The sequence below is a fragment of the Triturus cristatus genome, chromosome 1_1, assembly GCF_964204655.1.
Source record: "Triturus cristatus chromosome 1_1, aTriCri1.1, whole genome shotgun sequence".
NCBI lineage: Eukaryota > Metazoa > Chordata > Amphibia > Caudata > Salamandridae > Triturus > Triturus cristatus.
This window is the reverse complement of record NC_140579.1, coordinates 236,255,077-236,279,543: the sequence shown is the minus strand read 5'-3', so window position 1 is coordinate 236,279,543 and position 24,467 is coordinate 236,255,077. Positions and strand designations below refer to the sequence as shown.

Sequence of the window (24,467 nt, the reverse complement as noted above, 5' to 3'; positions counted from 1 at the left end):
CCAGGGGCTGAAGCATGTATTATGCCACCCCTGGAAAGCACTCCAAAATGACACCACAGGTCTGCTACTGCAGCCTGGGTAAGGTGGTGCATGCACCCCTTACTGTGGTATAGGCTACCTATATCACTACCATTGCATACACATTTAAAACCTATAAGTCACTCCTATGGCAGGCAATCCTGAAGGCAGAGTGCTTGGTTTTTATGTGAGAGGGTGCCCCTGCATGAGCAGAGCCCCTCTGCAGCGTTCAGAGTACCTCCTCTGATGCCGTTTGTGGTGCAGCCTGACCATATACTCTTAAGTGTATTATAACCTCGCGGTAAATGCTAACTTTGGACTGGCTGCACGGAAAAATGTTGTGTTTGGTGTCAAACACTTTGGAATAGTACCCCTTCGCCAGTTCTGGTGGCGGGGGTAGCATTCCACCCTTCTAGAGAGAGAGACATGTACCCACTGGTCTAACCGGTAAAGACTTTCTAGAGCCCTGGGATCACAAAATGGATGCCACAGACACGGGTCTGGCCTCCTGCTGCTGACCGAAACTCTGGCAGGGGAGGCCTAGACAATAAGTTTCCTTTCACAGGGAGGTGTAACCACCTCCCCAGACCGGCAGATGTGTATTGGGGCTGGGCAGGAGCACTCTCTGGTGCTTTGAAGTCCTGCACTGGGGCACACTTGGTGTCCCTGTGCATAGTCCAGTTCAAACCGGGTGCAGGGGCTACCTGCCCCTGCGCAAAACTGGACAAAGGAAATGGGTGTAACCACCCCTCTTTCCAAACCCTCCCATAGGTGGGTCCCCAGAGTATGTACAACCCCCTATCTTAGTGTAAGTATAGGAACCCAGTCCTTGAAACTTCGGATTACCCTGGACGAATCTCTGTAACATATATCCTGGACCTTCGACGTTCTATTTCGACTAGAAGACTGAAGAAATCTCCCTTGGGGTCAAGGAGTGACTCCCCTGCTTGGCAGGCACCAAAGAAGCAACTGTGCGGTCTGCAACTCTGGCCACCAGTCCACGAGTGACCCGTGGGCCAGTTTCCAGTGCGACTGCTCGAGGCTCCTTCGCGATTGCTCGTCCGTTGGCTAGTGGGTCCCCACGAAGGCAACTCCTTTTCTGCTTGGGCTTTCCTGGTTGCTCCAGACGTGACCTGACTTACCATCGCTGGGTGAGTCCCCCAGACCTTGCTGGTCTGCACCGACGTCTTTCTTCTGTTTCCACTTGACTTGCCGTTGCCAAGGCTTGTTGGGTCCATTCTGGTCGCCGACACCGCAGCACTCGACAGACTTCGTGAGACAGCTCAAATCCAGCTCCTGGTCATCGTCGATGCCTCCTGGACCTCGTGGCTGGAGAGTTAAGACACCCGTCAACTCACCAGAAGCACCCGACATCTGTGGGCATTGGACTATTGTGCCCCTGGTCACTGGTAAGTGACCCAGACTCTGTCCCCTCTGCTTTCAGGTTCCTTCCATCCTAGATTCAGGCTTGGATCTCTCTGGACACTTCTCCTCTTCACAGCAGCAGCACTTCCTGAGCAGCTTCCATTGAAAACAGCTACGCAACCTGTTAGAAATGGGATTTCTGGCTGGGTAGAGCTTGCGCCAAAGCCAGGCAGAAACCACCACTCTAGTCAGGGCAAGGAAGTTACACGACAAAGATAACCCCTGCTCACCCCCCTTGGTAGCTTGACACGAGCAGTCAGGCTTATCCCGGAGGCAATGTGTAAAGCGTTTGCGCGCGCACACAGCAACACCTCCCCAGGCCCACCACAAAGGAAACTCCACACAAGGTTATATATTAAAATAGCCTTTGTATTATAACAAAACACATTAGATAATATTCACAAAATTTACACTGTGCCAACTGGCACTAGGCAGAATTTACAGGGGTCTATTTACACAAGAAAAGGCCACATGGACCACTGTCAGAATTAGCACAAATCACTAATTGTAGATGTAAAACATATATCAACTGTAACACAAATTATCACTGTAGAGCACAACCAGTAACTACTGGTAAAAGGGAAGTACACCCTACGCAATCTTAAACACCTTAGGCATATATCACGTAGGGAACCATGAACTCACTAGCACAACCTATACTAGGAAAAACTCTCTCCTACACATAGACACAGTCAGAAATAAAAATAAGCCTAACGGCAATGCACCTTAAATGTAGAACCAATCAGAAATGTAGCGCACAACCAGTAACCACTGGTAAAATTTAGGAGCACACTCTGCGATCACAATCACATTTAGGCATGAAACATATTAGACCTAAAACACAGGATGCAATCCCTTTGCGCAGGAATCACCTTCGGTACTAGCCTCAGGCCAACTGGCCTTCCATGGGGCCCAAATGCCCTATGTCCCACAGTCAGGGAGCTGTGCATGCAGCAAAAGAAGAGTGCGCAAGAGTTTAGGCCTAAACGTGGCAGATGCCCACTACTTGCTGGGCAGCTGTGCAGGCAGGAATGTCCAAAAAGGGGGCCTGGGCTCTCAATGGCCCCTTTAAACAAATATGACCCACGTTGGAGCCACACGGGGCTCTGAAACAAATATTGCGCAGCGATGGAGCCCCCTGGGCTCTGTGAATCAACTATGGCTCCAAGCACTGTGGCCCCCAGGGGCCCCTAAACTATTGGCCCCTCGAGTGTTGGAGCACGCTGGCTCTCCCCCAGACGTTCCAGTGGAAGCTACGGCGGCGCCACTGAAGGTGAACTACTCCTCCACGTTGGAGTCCCGCTCGGGGACTCGGAAAATAAATGCCTCAGACGTGACAATTAGCACCCCTTAGGAGAGTCCCCGGCCCCACGGAGAACTAAAATATTGGTCAGACTTAGCCCCCTCTGGAGGAAAGAATATACGGCCTCATCTGACTCACCGGGGGCGCACTGGCAGGTTCCCCTCTCAGCATGCGGCGTCTCCTTTAAGGCAGTGGGGCAGTCACCGCACTCACCTCACTTCACCCGGGTCCCCTCCTGGGACCCAGGACTTTCTCCTTTCTGCTGTGGGAGAAGGGGTGGGCTCCCGTTCTCCTCCGATGCAGGCACTTGACCACGCGGGGCTCCACCTTCCTCACAGGAGCCCTGCCTGGATTCTTCTCCGGTCGCGAGAGCGGGGTGGGCTCCCGCCTCTATTTAGCCGTGACCCGGGTCTCCCCCAGCTCACGGGAGGCCCGGCTACTTCCGGGGGCGCATCACAAAGCTCCGCCCACAATCAGGGTTTCCCTGACTCCTTCCGGGTCGCCGCGGGCAGCGCGGCGGCCCTCAGGGATTTCGTGATTCTTTCTCCTGGCACCAGTACGGGGTAGGCTCCCGTTCAGCGGCAAAAACGCGGGGTGGGCACTCGCTATAAATTAAAGGCAAATCCTTACGGCGGCAATAACGCAGGGTTGGCACTAGCTATAGATTAACTGCAAATCCTTACGGCGGCAATAACGAGGGGTGGGCACCCGCTATAAATTAAAGGCACAAGCAGAAATGCAGCAAAAACTCTTTCTCCAGAACACACATGCAGGGTGGGCACCTGCTTGATGAATAGCAAGGGCGGGGGAATCCTCTACGCCGGGGATTCCCTGTTCCTCATGAGCCGTTCAGCGCTGCAGAAAGTCACAGGTCCAGGGTAAAAAATGGCCCACTCTTCTCAGCAATAAAGAGCCAAGCGCCCTTTCAAAGTAGAGGCCAAGTTCAGGGGGGCACAAGGCTGGGCTCAGGCAGGCCAGCACACAGGGCCCTCCAGTAGGGAGGCAGTCCCTTGTGGCGGTTCCTCCTGGAGCCCAGCAGCAGCAGCCCCAGCGTCAGGATCAGAGCAGCAGAGAGCACAGACATGGGGTCACAGCCCCTTCTTATACACACATTTCCTTTGTAACCAACTGTAGGGCATGGGGAGAACCAGTTACAACTGGTTCTGGAGCACTTTGTTTTGCTCAACCCCTCTCCCTATTCACAGGACAGGCTAGGGACATCAGCCGCACCACAGGATGTGGAGCCAGCATTGTGTAGGGAAGGCACAGTCCTATTCAGGTCCCAGGTGCACTCCTCCCTCCCATCTACATGCAGATCTCTCCATTCACCACTGGGCAGACTCACCCTGGCTCCTGGAATTCCCCAGTCCTCTCAGCTCCTGTCGATCGCAAGCCAAACAGGCAAGTCACATCACACAGACATACCAACTTCTAGAATTGGCACTTCTCCACCAGACACCATAAATCTGCGCACACCATTGCGCAGCATTTATTCTCACGAGTTCGCACATACCAAACTCGCCCATGCACTCCTCTCACATCAGGAACTACCATGGACACACATATCCCCCATGCATTCCTATGGGAGGGCAGGCCAGTCTCACTACATGTAACACAGAGCGCACGCACTTTACACTGGGACACAGTGCTAACGTGCCTAGAGGCCTAAAACTACTAACACTACATAGAGACCAAGGCTAAGATAAATGCAAAAAGTTTAGGGGTGAACCTGCTAAAGGGCCAGGTCCAACACGACCCGACACCATTTGACACTTATGCACCCGGCTTCCCTGGGTGAGGTAACTCGAGTACTTCGGTGCTCCCGTGGGTGTTGGCCCTAGACACCTAAGTCCAAAAGAGTTCGCTCGTAGTCATCCTCTAAGTGTCCTTAAACTCTTAATTTCCAACCGCGACTTTCCCCATAGAAGTTAACTGCGATTCGCGGCTGTGTTCTCACACTGCACGCGTCCCCCGTGGGTCCCCTACGTCAATACCTTGGGTGGTTCCTGGGGGTCCAAGCACTTCTAAAGGCTCTAGGTCTTGTGCCTAGTTCAGTCGTGGTTCTTATACCACTTTATTGGTATATGGTTTGGTACGCCACTAGGGCCCAAACGTGTATTTGTGCTTCTACTGTTGAATATTGACTTGTAACTTAAGTACTTCGAACTCCAGCCTCATAAAGAGACTAGAGGGGTGTTTTATCTTAAATACACATTTTAAATATATACCTGGTGTGGTTGTCCTTTTATTTGGTCCTTCAAGAGATTATAGACTGGTAAAACAAGCTGCTTTACGTTCCTTCAAGACTTAGCCTGAAGGCTGCTCTCCATAGCTACCACTAGGATAGCTTTCAATAAAGGTTGTCTTTAACCTATCACCATAACGGGTTGTTTGGACTGATACAAGGTGCCCACTAGAACTAGTGGACAGCATATACCAGGCCAACTTCTCACATTGGTGGGCATTGTGTGGGATTCCAGCTTGCTATTGTTTTACCAGATAATCTCAATTGAATTGAACAACTGAAAAACACTAAAGGTCCCTTAGGTACATATAATATCAAGCGTAGTATACAGTAAGTTCTACTGAACTTACGAGTTGTGGGTCAAGGGCTTAGCACACCCTTTCTACAACTCAAGGGAGTTTAGTAGGCCACACTAGTGTAGGTAGTGCAATACACCAAACCACACTAGTAATGTCTAATCAGCCAGGAACCAGTGGGTCCCTGCCAGAAGCCAGTGGGCTTTTCCCCTATAAGTATGAGGATCTCACCTTTGCTCAGCTTAGGGCCTTATGTTCTATTAGGAAGCTGAAGACCGGCAAAAGCCCAACCACTCAGCATCTCTTGGAGATACTCAGGCTGGATGATCTCTCAGGGCCTAGTGGGCCTGAAGGGGTAGGCAGAGTGGGTGGGGCAGCAGTTGAGGGTGGACCTAGGGGTGGAACTCCCCCTGGCCCAACCTCTGCTGCTTACCAGACTGATGACAATGATCAGGATGTGGACAACCCAGCTCCACTGGATGAGGATGATGAGGAAGAGCACAATGCTCCCCTCTTTGTCCCTCCAGGAAGAGTTTAAAGTAGGCTTAAAAGGGATAGATCTCTCTCAAGGGAGTCTGTCCAGTCAACCTTATCTGTTTCTTCTCACAGAGGGAGGGAAACCTCCCAGGAGAGGAGAGAGAGACTGTTGAAGCATAAGCAAGCTCAGCTTCACCTCAGAAAACAGCAGATGGCCCTAGATAAGGAAGCCCTAGAGCTCTACAGAGCTAGGAAAAAGGAGGGACTAGAGTCCCTTGGTGGCAGCAACTTCCCTAGAGATAGGGAGAGGTCTTATGACCATAGAAACCTAAGTAAGATTGTCCCTCCCTACCAGAGTGGGGATGACATCCACAAATGGATATCGGCCTTGGAGAGGGCCTGTAAAGTACAGAGGGTCCCCCAAGGACAGTGGGCAGCAATCTTATGGCTCTCCTTTGCAGACAAAGGTAGAGATAAGCTCCTCACTGTAAGAGAAGAGGATGCTGATGATTACCACGTCTTGAAAAGTGCACTGATAGATGGGTTTGGCCTAACCACTGAACAATACAGGTTTAAGTTCAGGGATACCCAAAAGGCACAACATCAAGACTGGGTGGACTTTGTAGACTGTTCTGCTAAGGATCTGGAAGGTTGGTTATTGGGCAGTAAGGTGTGTGACTTCACAGGATTGTACAATCTGATAATGACGGAGCAGATTCTTAATAACTGTCAAAATCAGCTGTTGCACCAGTACCTGGTAGACTGATCTGACCTCTCCCAAAGAATTGGGAAAGAAGGCAAACAAATGGGTCAGAACCAGGGCGAGGCAGAAGGTACAGAACCAAGGTGGTGACCCTAAGAAGCAAGATTCTAAGAACTCTGACAAGGGTAAGGACCAGAAGTCTTCGCAAGGGCCCCAAAAATCTTCTTCAGGTGGGGATTCACAGTCTCACAAAGTGAAAGGCCAAAAGAAACCATGGTGAAAAGTCTGTAAGCAAAAGACACACAGGACCAGTGATTGCACCAAGTCCAAAGAGAATACTCCAGCCCCCACCAATGCCCCTAAGGCACCTGCTCCCCCTAGTGCAGTTACAATTGGTGGTGGGAGTACACAAGCCAAGGATTTAGTAGGGTTGACCCTGGGTACTGAGTTGGGCTCTGGCCTAGTCAGAGAAACCACGCAGGCTGTTCTTGTCTCTGAGGGGGGCATGGATATGACCCCCTCTGTGAGTCCCAGTAACTTGGGCAAGTACAGGCAACAGCCTTTAATCAAGGAGTACAGGCTTTGGCATTCAGGGACACAGGAGCAAGTGTCACTATGGTGACAAAAGATCTTGTGGGTCCTGGGCAGATTATACTTGGTGAAATGTACCAAGTGACCAATGCTAGCAATGTCAGAACAGACCATTCTCTGGCAGTTGTTAACTTCTCCTGGGGAGGGGTAACTGGCCTTAAGAAGGTTCTGGTGAGTGCAAACCTACCAGTCGAATGCTTGCTTAGCAATGATCTAGAGACTTCAGCTTGGGCAGAAGTAGAGCTCAGGACTCATGCAGAAATGCTGGGCATCCCTGCAGATGTGTTTGCTGTGACCAGGTCACAGGCCAAAATGTCTGAAACTGAACAGGCCTTGGATTCTGGAACAATGGACCAAGTGCCATCCAAGAGGAGGAGAAGAAGGGTTAAGGCAGAGCCTTCCCCCCTGTATCAGAAGGAGCATCTGTCTCTTGAGTGAGATGATCTCAGTCCTGAAGAAGGAACTGTCCCAGAGGAGCTTGAGCCTGATCAGGTTGAGTTCTTGGGGACGGGGGGCCCTTCCAGGGCAGATCTGAGCCAGGAGCAGCAGAGCTGCCCCTCTCTTGAACCCCACCATAAGGTGTATTGGGATGATGGACTCCTGTATTCAGAGTGTAGAGACCCCATGCCTGGTGCCACCAGGAGGTTGGTTATAACTCTGAAGTTCACAGTCTTCCTATTGACCCTAGCCCATGATATCCCTTTAGCAGGTCACCTGGGCCAGAACAAGACTTGGGACAGACTTGTCCCTCACTTTCACTGGCCCCACATGTCTGAAGACACAAAGGAGTTTTGTCGCTCCTGTGTGACCTGCCAAGCCAGTGGCAAAGCAGGTGGCACTACAAAGGCCCCCCTGATACCACTACCTATGGTGGGGGTGCCCTTTGAAAGGGTGGGGATTGACATTGTTGGTCCCCTGGATCCCCAAACAGCATCTGGGCCCAGATTTATCCTGGTGGTAGTGGATCATGCTACCAGGTACCCAGAAGCTATTCCCCTTAGGACCACTACAGCACCTGTGGTGGCAAGAGCCCTGTTGGGAATTTTCTCAAGAGTGGGTTTCCTAAGGAGGCAGTATTAGACAGAGATACACACTTTATGTCTGGTTACTTAAGAGCAATGTGGAAGGAGTGTGGAGTGACTTACAAGTTCACCACACCCTATCACCCACAATGCAATGGTTTGGTTGAAAGGTTCAACAAAACCTTAAAGGGCATGATTAAAGGACTCCCAGAAAAGCTAAGGCGAAGATGGGACATTCTCTTGCCCTGCCTTTTGTTTGCATACAGGGAGGTGCCACAAAAAGGGGTTGGCTACAGCCCCTTTGAACTTTTGTTTGGTCACCCTGTCAGGGGTCCATTGTGTTTGGTGAAGGAAGGATGGGAGTTACCTCTCAAGCCCCCAAAGCAAGACATAGTGGACTATGTACTTGGTCTCCGCTCCAGGATGGCTGAGTGCATGAAAAAGGCAGCTAAAAACCTTGAGGCAAGCCAGGAACTGCAAAAAGCCTGGCATGACCAAAAGGCTGTACTGACTGTTTACCAGTCAGGACAGAAAGTGTGGGTGTTGGAGCCTGTGGCCCCAGCAGCTCTCCAAGACAAATGGAGTGGACCCCACACTATTGTTGAACAGAAGGGAGAGTTTACTTACTTAGTAGACCTAGGAACTCCCAGAAGTCCCCACAGGGTTCTCCGTGTCAACAGGCTAAAGCCATATGTAGACAGGGCGGACATGGGCTTGCTCATGGCTACTGATGAGGGACAGGAGGAAGAGAGGGACCCACTCCCTTACCTCCTCTCACAGAACCCTGATGATGGGTCAGTTGATGGTGTGGCTTTGGCAGGCAGCCTCACTGCCCAGCAGCAAACTGATTGCAGACAGGTGCTCAATCAGTTCAGAAACAGGTTTTCTCCGACTCCAAATCTGACTACCTGGTGCACTCATGAAGTGGACACTGGGGACAGTCTGCCTATTAAAAATAAGATTTATAGGCAACCTGACCATGTCAGGGACTGTATCGGGACAGAAGTCCAGAAAATGTTGGATTTAGGAGTTATTGAACCCTCAGATAGCCCTTGGGCTAGTCCAGTGGTCCTTGTGCCAAAACCTCACACCAGTGGTGGGAAAAGAGAGATGAGGTTTTGTGTGGACTACAGGGGTCTCAATGCAGTCACTAGGACTGATGCCCATCCAATTCCAAGGGCAGATGAGTTTATAGATAACTTTGGCCTCAGCCAAGTCCCTTAGCACATTTGACTTGACAACTGGCTACTGGCAGATCAGACTAGCTGATGATGCAAAGCAAAAAACAGCATTTTCGACCCCAAGTGGGCATTACCAATTTGTGGTGATGCCCTTTGGTTTGAAGAATGCACCTGACACTTTCCAAAGGTTGGTGAATACAGTTCTCACAGGTCTGGAAGCCTACAGTGCAGCTTATCTAGATAATATTGCTGTCTTTAGCTCCACCTGGGAGGATCACCTGGTCCACCTAAGGAATGTTTTAGAGGCCCTGCAAAAGGCAGGCCTCACTATCAAGGCCACCAAGTGCCAGATAGGGAAGAGTCAGGTTGTGTACCTGGGCCACCTTGTAGGTGGAGGCTAGGTTCAACCACTGCAGAGCAAAATCCAGACCATTATGGACTGGGTTGCTCCAACCACCCAGACTCAGGTGAGAGCCTTCTTAGGCCTGACTGGGTACTATAGGAGATTTGTCAAGGGGTATGGATCAATAGTGACACCCGTGAATAACTTAACTTCTAAGAAAATGCCCAAAAAGGTTCAGTGGACAGCTAGCTGTCAAAAAGCATTTGATGACCTGAAGCAGGCCGTGTGCACTGCTCCCATTCTGCAGAGTCCTGATTACTCCAAGAAGTTCATTGTCCAAACAGATGCATCTGAATTGGGGGTAGGGGCTGTACTGTCACAATTGAATGATGAAGGTCCGGATCAGCCAGTAGCTTTCATAAGCAGAAGGTTGACCCCTAGGGAGAAACGTTGGTCAGCCATTAAGCGGGAGGCCTTTTCTGTGGTTTGGGCTCTGAAGAAGTTGAGGCTATACTGGTTTGGTACTCACTTCCTTGTTCAGACAGACCATAAGCCCCTCTTACGGCTAAAACAAATGAAGGGTGAAAACCCCACACTGCTTAGGTGGTCCATTTCCCTACAGGGGATGGACTTTACAGTGGAACATAGACCTGGGAGTAACCATGCCAATGCAGATGGACTCTCTGGGTATTTCCACTTAGAACATGAAGACTCAACTGGTCAAGGTTAGTTTAATGTCCCTGCGTTGGAGGGAGGGGGTTGTGTAGGAGAGTAGGATCTGCTTCACATGGGTACCCCCACTCTTTGCTGGTGTTTCACTGTTTTTCGACCTTAGTCTGGCTGTGGCCCTGCTAATCAGGACCCCAGCCTAGCTGCTTCCTCTCTAAAATGGTTTCCATGTACATTAGGTACATCTCTAATTGGATTCTGGAGTGCCTTATAAGTCCCTAGTATATGATATACTATGTACCGAGGGCATAGGTACCTCAGAGGCCTACCAGGGGCTGAAGAATGTATTATGCCACCCCGGGAAACACTCCAAAATGACACCACAGGTCTGCTACTGCAGCCTGGGTAAGGTGGTGCATGCACCCCTTACTGTGTTATAGGCTACCTAGATCACTACCATTGCATACACATATAAAACCTATAAGTCACTCCTATGGCAGGCCTTAACAATCCTGAAGGCAGAGTGCTTGGTTTTTATGTGAGAGGGTGCCCCTGCATGAGCAGAGCCCCTCTGCAGCGTTCGGAGTACCTCCTCTGATGCTGTTTGTGGTGCAGCCTGACCATATCCTCTTAAGTGCATTATAACCTCGCGGTAAATGCTAACTTTGGACTGGCTGCACGGAAACATGTCGTGTTTGGTGTCAAACACTTTGGAATACTACCCCCCCGCCAGTTCTGGTGGCGGGAGTAGCATTCCACCCTTCTAGAGGGAGAGACATGAACCCACTGGTCTAACCGGTAAAGACTTTCTAGAGCCCTGGCATCACAAAATGGATGGCACTGCCACAGACACGGGTCTGGCCTCCTGCTGCTGACCGAAACTCCTGCAGGGGAGGCCTGGACAATAGGTTTCCTGTCACAGGGAGGTGTAACCACCTCCCCAGACCGGCAGATGTGTATTGGGGCTGGGCGGGAGCACTCTGGTGCTTTGAAATCCTGCACTGGGGGCACACTTGGTGTCCCTGTTCATAGTCCAGTTCAAACCAGGTGCAGGGGCTACCTGCCCCTGCTCTGGCGCGAAACTGGACAAAGGAAATGGGTGTAACCACCCCTCTTTCCAAACCATCCCATAGGTGGGTCCCCAGAGTATGTCCAAGTATAGGAACCCAGTCCTTGAGACTTCGGATTACCCTGGACGAAACTCTGTAACATATATCTTGGACCTTCGACGTTCTATTTCGACTAAAAGACTGAAGAAATCTCCCTTGGGGTCAAGGAGTGACTCCCCTGATTGGCAGGCACCAAAGAAGCAACTGTCCGGTCTGCAACTCTGACGCTCCCGCCGGACGCCAAAGTCTTTGCATCACTAGAGGTGGATTTCCAGACTTCCCCCGAAGCTACCCTGAGTCCACAGCAAAGCTGAGGCCCGTGGTTATTGTGGGTGACGTGGAACCGTGACCCCTGGACACCGCGAACTTTTGCCGGTACATCATCTTCCTGGTCTTCCTCGAAGTTGTGCTTTGGGCTCCGAGTAGCCCCAGCCTTGGGAACCTACAGCACCGAAGATCTCTGGCCTCCACTCCACGAGTGACCCGTGGACCAGTTTCCAGTGTGACTGCTCGAGGCTCCTTCGCGATCGCTAGCCCGTTGGCTAGTGGATCCCCACGAAGGCAACTCCTTTTCTGCTTTGGCTTTCCAGGTTGCTTCAGATGTTCCCTGACTTACACTCGCTGGGTGAGTCCCCCAGACCTTGCTGGTCTGCACCGACGTCTTTCTTCTACTTCCACTTGACTTGCCGTTGCCAAGGCTTGTTGGGTCCATTCTGGTCGCCGACTCCGCAGCACTCAACAGACTTCGTGGGACAGTTCGAATCCAGCTCCTGGTCGTCACCGACGCCTCCTGGACCTCGTGGCTGAAGAGTCAAGAGACCCGTCAACTCACCTGAAGCAACCAACATCTGTGGGCATTGGACTATCGTGCTCCTGGTCACTGTTAAGTGACCCAGACTCTGTCCCCTCTGCTTTCAGGTTCCTTTCATCCTCGATCCAGGCTTGGATCTCTTCGGACACTTCTCTTCACGGCAGCAGCACTTCTTTGCCAGCTTCCATTGAAAACGACGCCGCAAACCGACACCAAAAGACACCTATGCACCCGGCTTCCCTGGGTGAGGTAACACGAGTACTCCGGTGCTCCCGTGGGTGTTGGCCCTAGACACCTCTAAGTCCAAAAGGGTTTGCTCGTAGTCATCCTCTAAGTGTCCTTAACTTGTAATTTTCCAACCGTGACTTTCCACATAGAAGTTAACGGTGATTCGCGCCTGTGTTCTAACACTGCACGCGTCCCCCGTGGGTCCCCTACGTCACTACCTTGGGTGGTTCCTTGGGGCCCAAGCACTTCTAATGGCTCTAGGCCTTGAGCCTAGTTCAGTCGTGGTTCTTATACCACTTTATTGGTATATGGTTTGGTAAACGTGTATTTGTGCTTCTACTGTTGAATATTGACTTGTAACTTAAGTACTTCGAACTACAGCCTCATAAAGAGACTAGAGGGGTGTGTTTTATCTTAAATACATATATTTTAAATATATACCTGGTGTTGTTGTCCTTTCATTTGGTCCTTCAAGATATTATAGACTAGTAAAACAAGCTGCTTTACATTCCTTCAAGACTTAGCCTGAAGGCTGCTCTCCATAACTACCACTAGGATAGCTTTCAATAAAGGTTGTCTTTAACCTATCACCATAAGGGGTTGTTTGGACTGATACAAGGTGCCCACTAGAACTAGTGGACAGCATATACCAGGCCAATTTCTCACACCTTCCCTGGCTTAGATATGTTTTCCTATGACCTTGTTGAGAACTGCACCCAGGAAGGGCTGGACGAGAATTGGTTGAAGATGGGACTTGACGATAGTGATGGTAAGTCCCTGATTGACAGGTCTATTGTGGCTTAGGTGTGAGCAAGGCACAGTTCTGTTTCCACTCTGATAAGCCAGTTTTCAAAGTATGGGCCCCTGAGAATGAGAGACTGCCAAATAATCTAATTTTGTGAATACCCTGAGGGCCACAGTGACCCCAAACGACAGGGCTTGAACTGAAAATGTTGACCACTTACCACAAACCAGAGGTAGCAGCAGAGAACAGGGTGTATTGGGATGTGGAAATAAGTGTTCTTCAGATCAAGGGCAGTCATGAAGTCGCCTTGTTGCAGAATAGGGATGAAATCATGTAGCGTAACCGGGAATGCTCTGGCAGGACATACTCGTTGAGAGGCCTGAGGTGGAGTATAGGCCTGATAGCATCTTCTTTCGTGAGAATAAAGAAATATGGGGAATATACACCTTTGGAGCACTAGTGTGGTGGCAAGGCCTCTACTGCCGCTTTAAGAATGGGCACTTGTAGCGGGCACTGATATCTGGGGGTAAGGGTGTGCTTGTGGGTGGGGTGGGAGATATGTAGTGAGCTCTAAGGTGTATTCCTGTCTTACGATAGAGGACCCATTGGTCAGATGTTATTTCTTCCCACTGTGGCAGAAACCCCTGCAGTCTTAGCTCAACAGGCACAGTGTGATCGGGGAGAAGAGAGAGAAAGAGAGTCACTGTTTAGCAGGGGCTCCTTTGGCTGCACCCCCTCTATCTCTTCCTTTGAGAAGGTTCTCTCTATAACCACCCAACCCTCCTACCACCTAGAGTGGCCCTGTGTTGGTTACTGCTGCAGCCTCTGGTAAGTGGCAGGTGTATTGGGGGGAGGTGACCCTGGCACCCACTCTCACTTGGGTCCTCCCAAAGGTACCCCAGGAGGAAGGAGTCTGGAGAGCACCCACAGCCTTGGCTGTATCTGTGACCTCTTTGATCTTTTTCAGCACTGATCTGGTGGTGGCATTTGAAATTATTTTGCCCTCCAAAACAAGCTTGTGGCCACGTTTCTAATGCTCAAGGAGGTGCTGGAGGAGTTCCTGCATATAATCCAAGTGGGCCCTTTTGGAATGAGAAAGCCAACTGAGTTAGCAATCCTCCAGTGAGTGGCAGATTGCACAGTAAACCTCTTGGCCCCTGTGTCAATTTTCTTACTCTCCTTATCTGGTGGACGTTCATTGCCAGTTCCTTCTGCATTTGCGAACTTGCACGCGGTGTTAATCAGCAGAGAGTCCAGTCAAAGTTGTCTCCGGATGGAAGGCAGGTCAATGGGTGAGGTTTATTATTTATCTATCCTCTGTGTAACCACTCTGGCCTTCAGAACCTCCCTAACATTGTCAGGAGCAGTTTTGAGCAAGCCTTTGAGCACAGGCTGAAACAGCACGTTATGTCGAGTGGTATAGTCTTTGCCTTCCTGAACGGTGTTTAGAGTAACCTTATGGAAGGTGGTAGCTCTGTGGGTGACCTCATGGTAGGAGGTAATGTCATTGGGAGGTTTTGGCTGGGTAGAGATCTGGATCCGTGTTTTTCTGCTTAAATGGTGGTGAGCGCTCCAAAGCAAGTTCCTCCGCAAAAGTCCATTTCCTCTTCTTGGGAAGAGGGCCCTGCACCTTAGGAGGAAGTTTAGCAGAGACCGTCCCATTCTGCGGGTGGATGAAAAGTCTTTTTTTTCGAGCTGCAAAGTCTTTCGAATGCTGGGGAATGGGCTGCTACATATCCTCGGACCCCGCTGATGATGGGGCTTTGTGTGCCGGTCGACTTGACATTGAGTGAGCCTTCCAGCATGTCGCCGCGGAGTTGAATTTCAGCACTGGATGATGTTTTGGAGCTGAAGGGGTCTTCCAAGCTGATTTCGGTGCTGACAGAGCTGTCTTCGCCGACGAAATCCACAGCTGGTGCAAAGGTTTGGGTACCAGAGGATGGCTCTGTATCAGCTCCAAGGACTTCTGTCAGTGCCGACCACGGCCTGCAGGCAGATGTGGACTGGAAGTCTGATGTTGGGCTTTGGGGTTCAACACCAGTCCCATGCTGGGGCAGAGCTCAGCCTGTGCACGCTGTTAATGTGCAACCGGTAAAAAAAGTGTTTGTACTCACTGTTGAAGACATGACATCTTTGTGCACCTCCAGATCCTGCTGCCCTTTGGTCTCAGAGTCCAAGTGGGAGCTCACTTTGGGGCTGAATTGAGGGGGTGGTCTCCTGAGGTTCACTGATACCTTAAGATCTATTAGTAGTGAAAGGTGAGGCAGGCAGAACATGCTGCCCTGTCGTGCTCCAACAAAAGGCAGAGGTTGCAGACCTGGTGGAGGATGGTCCAGGGATTCTTGGAGTTGAACTGAGGACAGTATTGAAAAGGAATCCTTTACATCACTGAGTGGTCCTCGTTGGAGAGGAAAACTGTGAGAAGTTGGCCTGGTATATGCTGGTCACTAGTAGCCACCGTGCACCAGTACAATTCGACTCTTATGGTAGATCGGTTTAAGACAACCTTTTAAAGAAAGCTATCCTAGTGGTAGCTGTGGAGAGCAGTCTTCAGGCTAAGTCTTTAGAGGACTGTAAAGCAGCTTGTTTTACCTTATAATCTCTTGAATTACTAAATGAAAGGACACCACACAGGTATATATATAAAATGTATATGTATTTATTACTAGATACACTCTACTAATTTCTTTATGATTATTAGAAGTCAAGGACATATGCACAAATCAACATTTCAAAACAAGTTAAACACAAATCTGGCTGGGGCCCTAGGGGCGTACCAGACCATATACTAAAAAAGAGACTTGGGAATATCGACTTGCGAGGGAACAAGGCCTAGGGCCTTCGGCAGCGCTGGGGCCTCACTAATCCACCCAAGGCAGGTAAGTAAAGGACCCACGGGAGATGCCTGCAGTGTGAGAACACAGCCGCGGATCCCAATTGACTTCAATGGAGCAAGTGGCGGTTGGAATTTTAAAGTTTTAGGATACTTCGGGAGAGTCTACAAGCAAGTCACTTACAGGGTAAGTAGTTCTAGAGCCAACACCCACAGGAGTACCGTAGTGCTGGAGTTACCTCACCCAGGGAAGCCGGGTGCATAGGTGTCTTTTGGTGTTCATGTCGCAGCGTCGTTTTCAATGGGAGCCAAAGAAGACTTGCTGCTTGTGAAGACAGAAGAAGTGTCCGGTGGAATCCAAGGCTGGATTCAGAAGAAGGAAGACGGAAAGCAAAAGGGACAGTGTTCAAAGTCACTTGGCAGTGACCCGGGGCAAGGAAGCTGGATGCCCACAGTAGTCCGGTGCTTTCAGGTGATCACAGGTGTCTTGACTCTTCAGCCACGAGGTCTAGGAGGCGTCGACGCCGACCAGGAGCTGGATTCGGCATGTCCCACAAAGTCTACAGCTTACTGAGGTGTCGGCGACCAGATTGGAGCCAACAAGCCTTGGCAACAGCAAGGCTCGTGGAAAGTGTAAAAAGTCAGCGGTGCAGACCAGCAAGGTCTGAGGGACTCACCCAGTGAGGGTAAGTCAGGGCAGGCCTGGAGCAACCAGGGGAGCCCTTTGGTTCTGTAGAAAAGTCTTCTGGGGACCCACAAGCCAACCGGCAAGGGATCGCGAAGACGCCTCGGGAGGATTCACTCACCAGGAGCCCACGGTCACTCGGGACGAGATAGGCCTCTGATCTTCGGAGGAAACCCTGCTGGAGGCTTGGACCACACGGGGTCCAATGTACAAGTTCGTACAACGTCGTGAAGGGGTTGCACTCGAAAATAGTGCCTGGTGCCCAGGTATTGCAGTTCCTCGTCACTCGTGGGTCCACTTGCCTCAGCGTCGTTGGGGACTCACGATGGCCTTGGAGAAGTCAGGTAATCCACTTCCGGGGCTGCAGGGACTTCAGACTCTGGCGGGAGCAGGAAAGTTTGCGACCGTTGATTCAAAGTTTTGGTGCCTGTCAAGCAAGGGAGTCACTCCTTGACACCCAGGGAGATTCTTCAGTCTTCCAGAGGTAGTGGAACGTCGAAGGTCCAGGATTCTTCTTCAGAGCGTCATCCAGGGATATCTAGTTTGCAATGGCAAGGGTTCCCTAACTTATACTACAAGGAAGGGAGGGACTAGTTCTATGACCCCACCTATGGGAGGGTCAGGGGAGTGGGTGGCTACACCCACTTCCCTCTGTCTAGTTTTGCGCCAGAGCAGGGGCTGGTAGCCCCTGAACTGGTTTGAGCTGGCATATGCACAGAGGAGCCTACTGCTCCCCCAGTGCAGGACTTCAAAGCACTCTAGGAGTGCACCCACCCAGCCCCAATACACTAAACCCTGTCTGGGAGGTGACCACACCTCCCTGTGACAGGATGCCTATTGTTGGGCCTCTTCCACTGCGAGTTTCGGTCAGCAGCAGGAGGGCAGCCCAGTGTCTGTGACTGGTGGCATCCATTTTGTGATGTCAGGGCTCTTTTGGATTCTACAGTGTTTCCACAGTGGGTACATGTCTATCACTCTAGAAGGGTGGGATCATACTCCCACACCAGTTACTGGTGTGGGGGTATGATTCCAAGTTGTTTGACACCAAACACAACATGTTTTGATGGAGCCATTCCGAAGTTAGCATTTACCGCTAGGTTATAATGCACTTAAGAGTATATGGTTTAATCGCATCCATAAACAGCCACAGAGAATAGACTTTGCTAGCTGCAGAGGGGCCCTGCTCAGGCAGAGGCACCCCCTCACATGGAAACCAAGCACCCTGCCCTCAGGATTGATAGGGCAGGCCTTAGGGGTGACTGATAGGTTTATATGTGTGTGCAGGTAGAGATATAGTGTACCTATATCTCAGTGAGGAGTGCTAACACTACCTCACCCAGGCTGCAGTAGCAGGCCTGTGGTGTCAGATTTAGTCTGCTTCCCAGGGGTGGCATAATACATGCTTCAGCCCCTGGTAGGCCTGCTAAGTACCTATGCCCTTGGTACCTAAGGTACCATATACTAGGGACTCATAAGGCACCACAGTATCCAATCACTAGTGCACCTAATGTGCACACCATGTCGTTTAAGGGAGTAAGCAGATTGGCTGGGGTCCTGTATAGCAGGATCCCAGCCAGACTAGTCAAAAACCATCAAAACACCAGAAAAAAGTGGGGGCAACCATGTAGTCAGATTTCACCTTCCAACAAAAACCGAAATTGAAGATGAGGCAAAAAATCCCGTTTGGGGTGTCGAGTGGAAACCCAGATGCTGAGCCTGACAGATGTCGCAACGAGGGGAAACTGACCACTGATAAAGTGTCTATGCCCATGAGAGAGGATAGTCTGAAGAAGTCTGACAACAAACACTACGAAGCATCGACTCAGAGCTGGATCAGTAACAGGTCCAAACCAGACAGAGGAAAGAAAACAAATGAACAATGGAGCAATGCCCATGACCAGTCATAGGAGGAGTCACTATACCTTGGGACTCGAAAGAGAATGTTACTTACCCAGTAAGCATCTGTTCTTGGCATGTAGAGCTGTAGATTCACATGTGCCCACCAGCCTCCCAGGGTACCTGTACCTGTTGCAGTTTCTTATTGTATACATACGCATGGATATATCTATTCTACTCTTACTAACTCCATTCTCACCCTCTGTGGGAAAACAATCTAACAATGTAGTCGATGCCCATGCGTACTATCACCGAAAGGAGGAGTCACCTGACCTCGTGACTGTAAAGACTTCTTTGAAGAGAAACAACTTGCAAAAGTCCGAGCCCAACACAAGATGGCAGGAGTATGCAGAGCACGTATAGCTACAGCTACACATACCACAAACATGCATTAAAAAAAGCTTAATATCAAGAACTGACAATTGTTGTTTTCATTTTTCCCACACTAATGGGTGGAGTGGCCACAGTTGCGGTTAAATTGACTTGGGAGAACAAAGCCAGTTATGAGTCAGGGTTTCAACCACTGGTAAATCTACAACTGCTCTGCAGATTTAGAAACGATTTGGAGCACAAAGCTCAGCAAAGCCTCATTGAGTTACCTTAATTACAATCTACATTTCAGGTGATGGCAGGAGGCACTCCTCAAAGGTTTGTGGAGGCAATAAGGGCACCCTAATAGAGTGGGGTTCAAAGAGGTTACACCACAAGACTCCACAGGTGCTGATTCTTTTATTTGGGCCCCAGGGAGTGTAAACTCCAGTCAGTTCCAGTCTTCTGGACCAAATGTCAGCAAGGGGCAAAGGTCAGGTGATTACCAAAACTGCACCACTAGCAGCACAGGGGCGGCCTGCTACAGAGGTCAAAATCGAGTTCAGTCCGATGCGTTTTATTGGAGACTGGGGATGCTCGAAGCCATACTGCTTGCAGGTAGGTAATTTGGTTGCAGAGGCCAAGCTTTGTGGGTTAGAACAAGCAGAGGGGGGCACCAATGCAGCACCAAACATACACCACTAGCAGCACAGGATCGGCCGGGTGCATTGTGCAAATTCAGTGCCCAATGCTCTTTAATCGAGACTTTTCTTTCAACAAACAGGCTGCAGGCGTTGCACAGGAGGTTGCAGCAGGGGGACCAACAACAACAGAGATAAGTAGAGATGTAGGGGGTTGTAGGGGCACAGTCGATTCAGCTCACCAGAGCACTGGGGCGTTGGGTGCCGGGGTGCCTTTAGACTTTGGAGTCTTCTTACCGGAGCCAGTCGTGGTCAGGGGGAGCCTCTGGAGTCCGGCTACAGACTGCGTCGTGGAGTACAGAAGGGGTCAGCCAACGCTGGTCTTGAGGTCAGGTTCGGTGGAGAACCTGTTCTGAATCAGTGGTCCACCTGGACACGGGCCTGAAGCGTCGGTGGCAGAGTGGGCAGGACTCGTGAATCCGCAGGGCACCAGAGTTCTTTGTGTTAGATTCTTGGGGACAGAACCGCTGTCTTCAGGAGTTCTTGTCTTTTTCAATGTTCAGGCAGTCTTCCTCTGGTATCTGGAAGTCTCTGGCTGCAGGACAGGCGTCGGCGTCTCGCAGGGACTTTGAAGCTGGAAACAGGTCGGTAGGGCTGGGGCCAAGTCAGTAGTCGTCTTCAGGCTTTGCAGCACGGCATCGTCTTTGCCCTCCTTCTTAGGTTTCTAGGTCTGAAGGAGCCTCCTAAATATTAGATGTCTGGGGTGTTTAGGGGAGTAGGATATAGGGCCAATGGTCACCTTACCTGGGGTGACTATACCCTCAATTATGCTACCTTCCTGTGGGAGAGGCATAGAACTAGACCTGATTGGAGGAGTCCCATCATCTTCAAGATGGTGGTGACTGAAAATAGTGCTTAACTTTGCCTCCTCCATCTGAGGGGTGGAGTTGGTCTAAGGTGGGCACACCTCCTAGCCTTTCCAAGTTTCCCCTCTGGTTGTTCTGCCCAAAGTAGGGGTGGAAACCAGGGCTGCCATCTGCTGCTATCAGCAGAGGCGGGGGGGAATTGCATTACAAAAGCGACAGGCCTATGAAGCTTCCCCTTTGAGCTCTGGGCCCATCCTGGGGAGGAGGTGCGACACCTTCGTTCAAAATGTGCATTGTTTCTGGTCCTAGAGAGCAGGGGTTCTCCACCCAAGGGGCCACCTCACAGGGGCATACAAGCTGCCAGGGAAGTGTGGTATGGTGCCAGGTGATCCTCTCCAGCTCCCAGGCCCTAGATACTCAGAGTACCATTTACTAGGGACTTACTGGGGCAGAAATACCAATTAGGAATTTGTTTTAGGGAAGGAGCACTGGCACAGAGGACCTGGTTGGCAGGTACCCTGTGCACTACGTTTGAAAGCACATCAAGCCAGGCAAAAAGTGGGTGGGGCTAGCCAACCAAAGAGAGGCACTTTCTCGCACCACCCAACAGCCACCTTTTCCACTATATCTGGGAGTGGACGTCAGCTTAATGATAGTTGAGGAGTACAAGCCTTCTACCTCAAACCCTGGAGAGGGTCACCAATCACCCAAAACTGGGGGTTCCTACTTTATCCAGTAGGCAGAATAGTGTGTGATGTTACATGTACTTGTTGCTTGCTAGTGAACCATGTGCAAGAGAATAGTGTCCATGAAGAATAACGTGTGGATATTAACAAAATGGTGGATCCTTGTAAGTTGTTCAAACTTGCCAAATGTTTCTTACAATACAACTATGGCTACCAAAATATGACAGAGGCCAGATATCACACTATCAACTTCATAGATTGTATATTTATGTTTTGCAATTCTGATCTTTTTACTAGCAGGAAGTAAACAAATAAAGGTGGGGACTTGTAACTCTTATAAACAGAAGAGCTCAGACTTTACTTTGAGTATGCCAAGTGTTAATTAGTGGTCATGCCATATCTAAACTGCTGACCCAAGCTGTTTGTACCAGTACTTCGTCCCCTAGAGCACCTGCGATAAATAAAAGTAACCACACAATATATTGGAAGTATCTGCTGGTTGTCCCACGGATAAATCAAAAGGCCCCACACAGACTTTGTAAATGCAACACAGGTTAAACAAAATTTGTCTCAGTAATTACCTGTCTGCTCAGGTTCACTCTTGTCCTCATCTTCAATATCAAACTCTGATTCGCGCTCCTCATATTCCACATTCTCATCAAGCTCTTTGAAGTCTGGGGCAAAAGCACTCCAATTTTCCTGAATATCAGAAATAATATCATTTCTTAAGTTTAAAGAAAGATGAGGAAAAACGCAGTCTGAAGCCCAAAACAGCCTTGCACTCTGATGTTCGTAATCCATCAAAAGCTTTGCCACCCGCTTACTTGTAAGCATCTGCCGCCTTCAAACAAACTCAACACTGTGGTGTTTTTAGACTGCCAGACTACTGACAAGATACATTTCCAAACCTATTACATGCTGGTGATTCCTTTTGGTATCGCATACCACCTGCAGGTGTGTAGTGCTTAATTTGTTACAAAAAATATATATATAATAAATGCCTGGGCCCAAGATATGCCTAAGAAGGCCACACCCGTTTCCTGACAACACTGCAAAGGAATATGCTACTTACCAGTATACATCTGTTCTTGGCATGTAGAGCTGCAGAATGACATACTTGTGCCTAGATCGCCATCTTGTGTTGGACTCTGATGATTGCAGTTTGTTTTTGTCTTGGAAGAAGTCTTTGTGATCACGAGATAGGCGACTCCTCCCTTGGAAGATAGTGCGCATGGGCATCTACTTCATCTTTAGATTGATTTTCGGCATGATGGGAAATGATGGAGTTTGTAAGAAACAGAAAAAATGTCCATGTGTAATGTATCTAAGTAAGATAACACTGGAACATAGAGATTACGGGGAGGAGGGTGGGCGTACATCATTCTGCAGCTCTACATGCCAAGAACAGATGCATACTGGTAAGTAGCATTTTCCGTTCGAGGCATAGGAGCTGTAGAATACATAATTGTGCATAGACTATATAGCAGTGCTCTTCCCTAGCGGTGGTCACCTGTATCTGTTGCAGTGGTCTAAAAAAGTGTTTTAAGAACAGCCTGGCCTACAGAAGCTTGTTGTTTTGCCTGCACGTCTACCCAATAGTGTTTAGTGAAGGTGTGTGGCATAGACCATGTTGCTGCCTTACAAATATCGTCTAAGGGAATGTTCCCTAAGAATGCCATGGAAGCCCCTAGTTTGCGTGTTGAATGCGCTCTAGGGGGGAATTGTTAATGTACGTTTTGCTTTGTGGTAGCATATTTGAATACATTTGACGATCCACATAGCAATCCCAGCTTTGGAGATGGGGTTTCCTTTATGAGGTGGAGAGAAAGCTATAAACAGTTTTTTTTTTAAAAGGTTTATTGTGATGTATTTGTAAGAATGGTTCTTGTATGGTTAAAGCCTGGATCTCACTTACTCTTCTCAGAGAGGTGATTGCGACTAGGAAATCTTCTTTCCATGTAAGGAACTGCAGTTCTCATTTGTGTAAAGGTTCAAATGGAGGACCCATGAGCCTAGTAAGAACAAAGTTTAAATTCCACCCTGGAGAGGGTGGGATTGTGAGAGGAAATATACTTTTAAGGCCTTCCATGAACGCTTTAATAGCAGGTACCCTAAACAATGACAAATGTTGTCTGTTTGTAGGTAAGCGGCAAGGGCTGCAAGATGTAATCTTAAAGACGTGTATGCTAGATTACATCTTTGTAGATGCAGTAAGTAGCAAATAATATTTTGAATCGAAGCATCTAGTGGGTCAATCTTGTTGTTATTGCAGTAAATGACAAATCTTTTCCATTTGGCTGCATAGCAAGCTCTAGTAATAGGGCGTCTAGCTTCTTTAATAATGTTCATACAGTCCGGTGGGAGGTTGAGGTAACCCAACTCTAGGAGCCAGATTGCCAGGTTCAGTTGAGCTGGATCTGGATGCCTCATCTCTCCATGGTTCTGTGTAAGAAGCTTTGGGGAGAGGTGTAGTTTTTGGTGTGAAACGACTGAGAGTTCCAGAAGTGTTGTGAACCATGGTTGCCGGGCCCATGTTAGAGCAACTAGGATCATTTTGAGAGACTGTTTGAGCTTGCGCACTACTAATGGAATGAGTGGGAGTGGCGGAAAAGTGTACACAAATCTGCCTGACCAATTCATCCATATCGCATTGCCCATGGACAATGGGTGTGGATACCTGGCGGCGAAGGTTGGGCATTTTGCGTTTGCGGCGACTAAATCTATGTCTGGATGGCCCAACATGTGAAAGAATGGATGAAGAACAGGATGAAGTTCCCATTCGTGTACCTGCTGTGCCTGACGATGGAGCAGAGCCGCAAACTGATTGTGTACTCCTGGAAGATGTTCTGCTAGAAGGTATATCTTTTGTGGGATGGCCAATGGCCCATCTCCATATGTTTTGCGCTAGTTGAGGAAGCTGCAAAGAATGTGTTACTCCTTGTTTTTGTATATAATACATTGCTGTCATATTGTCTGTGCGGACAAGAACAGTTTTGTTGTTGAGATGTGCTTGGAATGATTTTAGTTCGAGAAAGATTGCTAGTAACTCCAGGTGGTTGATGTGGAGCACTTTTTGTTGAGAGGTCCACCTGCCCTGAATCGTGTGGTTTAGGAAATGGGCTCCCCAGTCGGTGAGTGATGCGTCCGCTGTTAGCACTATTTGTGGAACTGGGTCTAGGAACAAACGCCCCTTGGAAAGGTTTTGTGTGTTCCACCACTGCAGAGCGATTTGTGCGGCTGTCCACCAACACCAGATCTCAAAGTTGACCTTGAGTCTGGTTCCACTGATGTGCTAAGCATTCCTGTAAAGGGCGCATCTGAAGTCTTGCATGAGGTACTATGAAAATGCAAGAGGCCATCATTCCTATGAGCTGCATAAACACTC

The 24,467-nt window shown here is 49.5% G+C and overlaps 1 protein-coding gene across 19 annotated transcripts in view; it reads right to left on the bottom strand.

Moving 5' to 3' along the window:
• The window catches only part of LOC146870056 (retinoblastoma-binding protein 5), a 529,113-nt gene that overhangs the window by 266,746 nt on the left and 237,900 nt on the right, over positions 1 to 24,467 (bottom strand). For all 19 annotated transcript variants that reach the window (XR_014968878.1, XR_014968866.1, XR_014968858.1 and 16 more), the window contains one exon: positions 21,664 to 21,781. Coding sequence is in view for 16 of the 19 variants with exons in the window: in XM_085627556.1 (XP_085483682.1) it covers positions 21,664 to 21,781 (118 nt within the window). In the remaining 3 variants the exon portion in view is untranslated. The remainder of the gene's footprint in view (positions 1 to 21,663; positions 21,782 to 24,467) is intronic.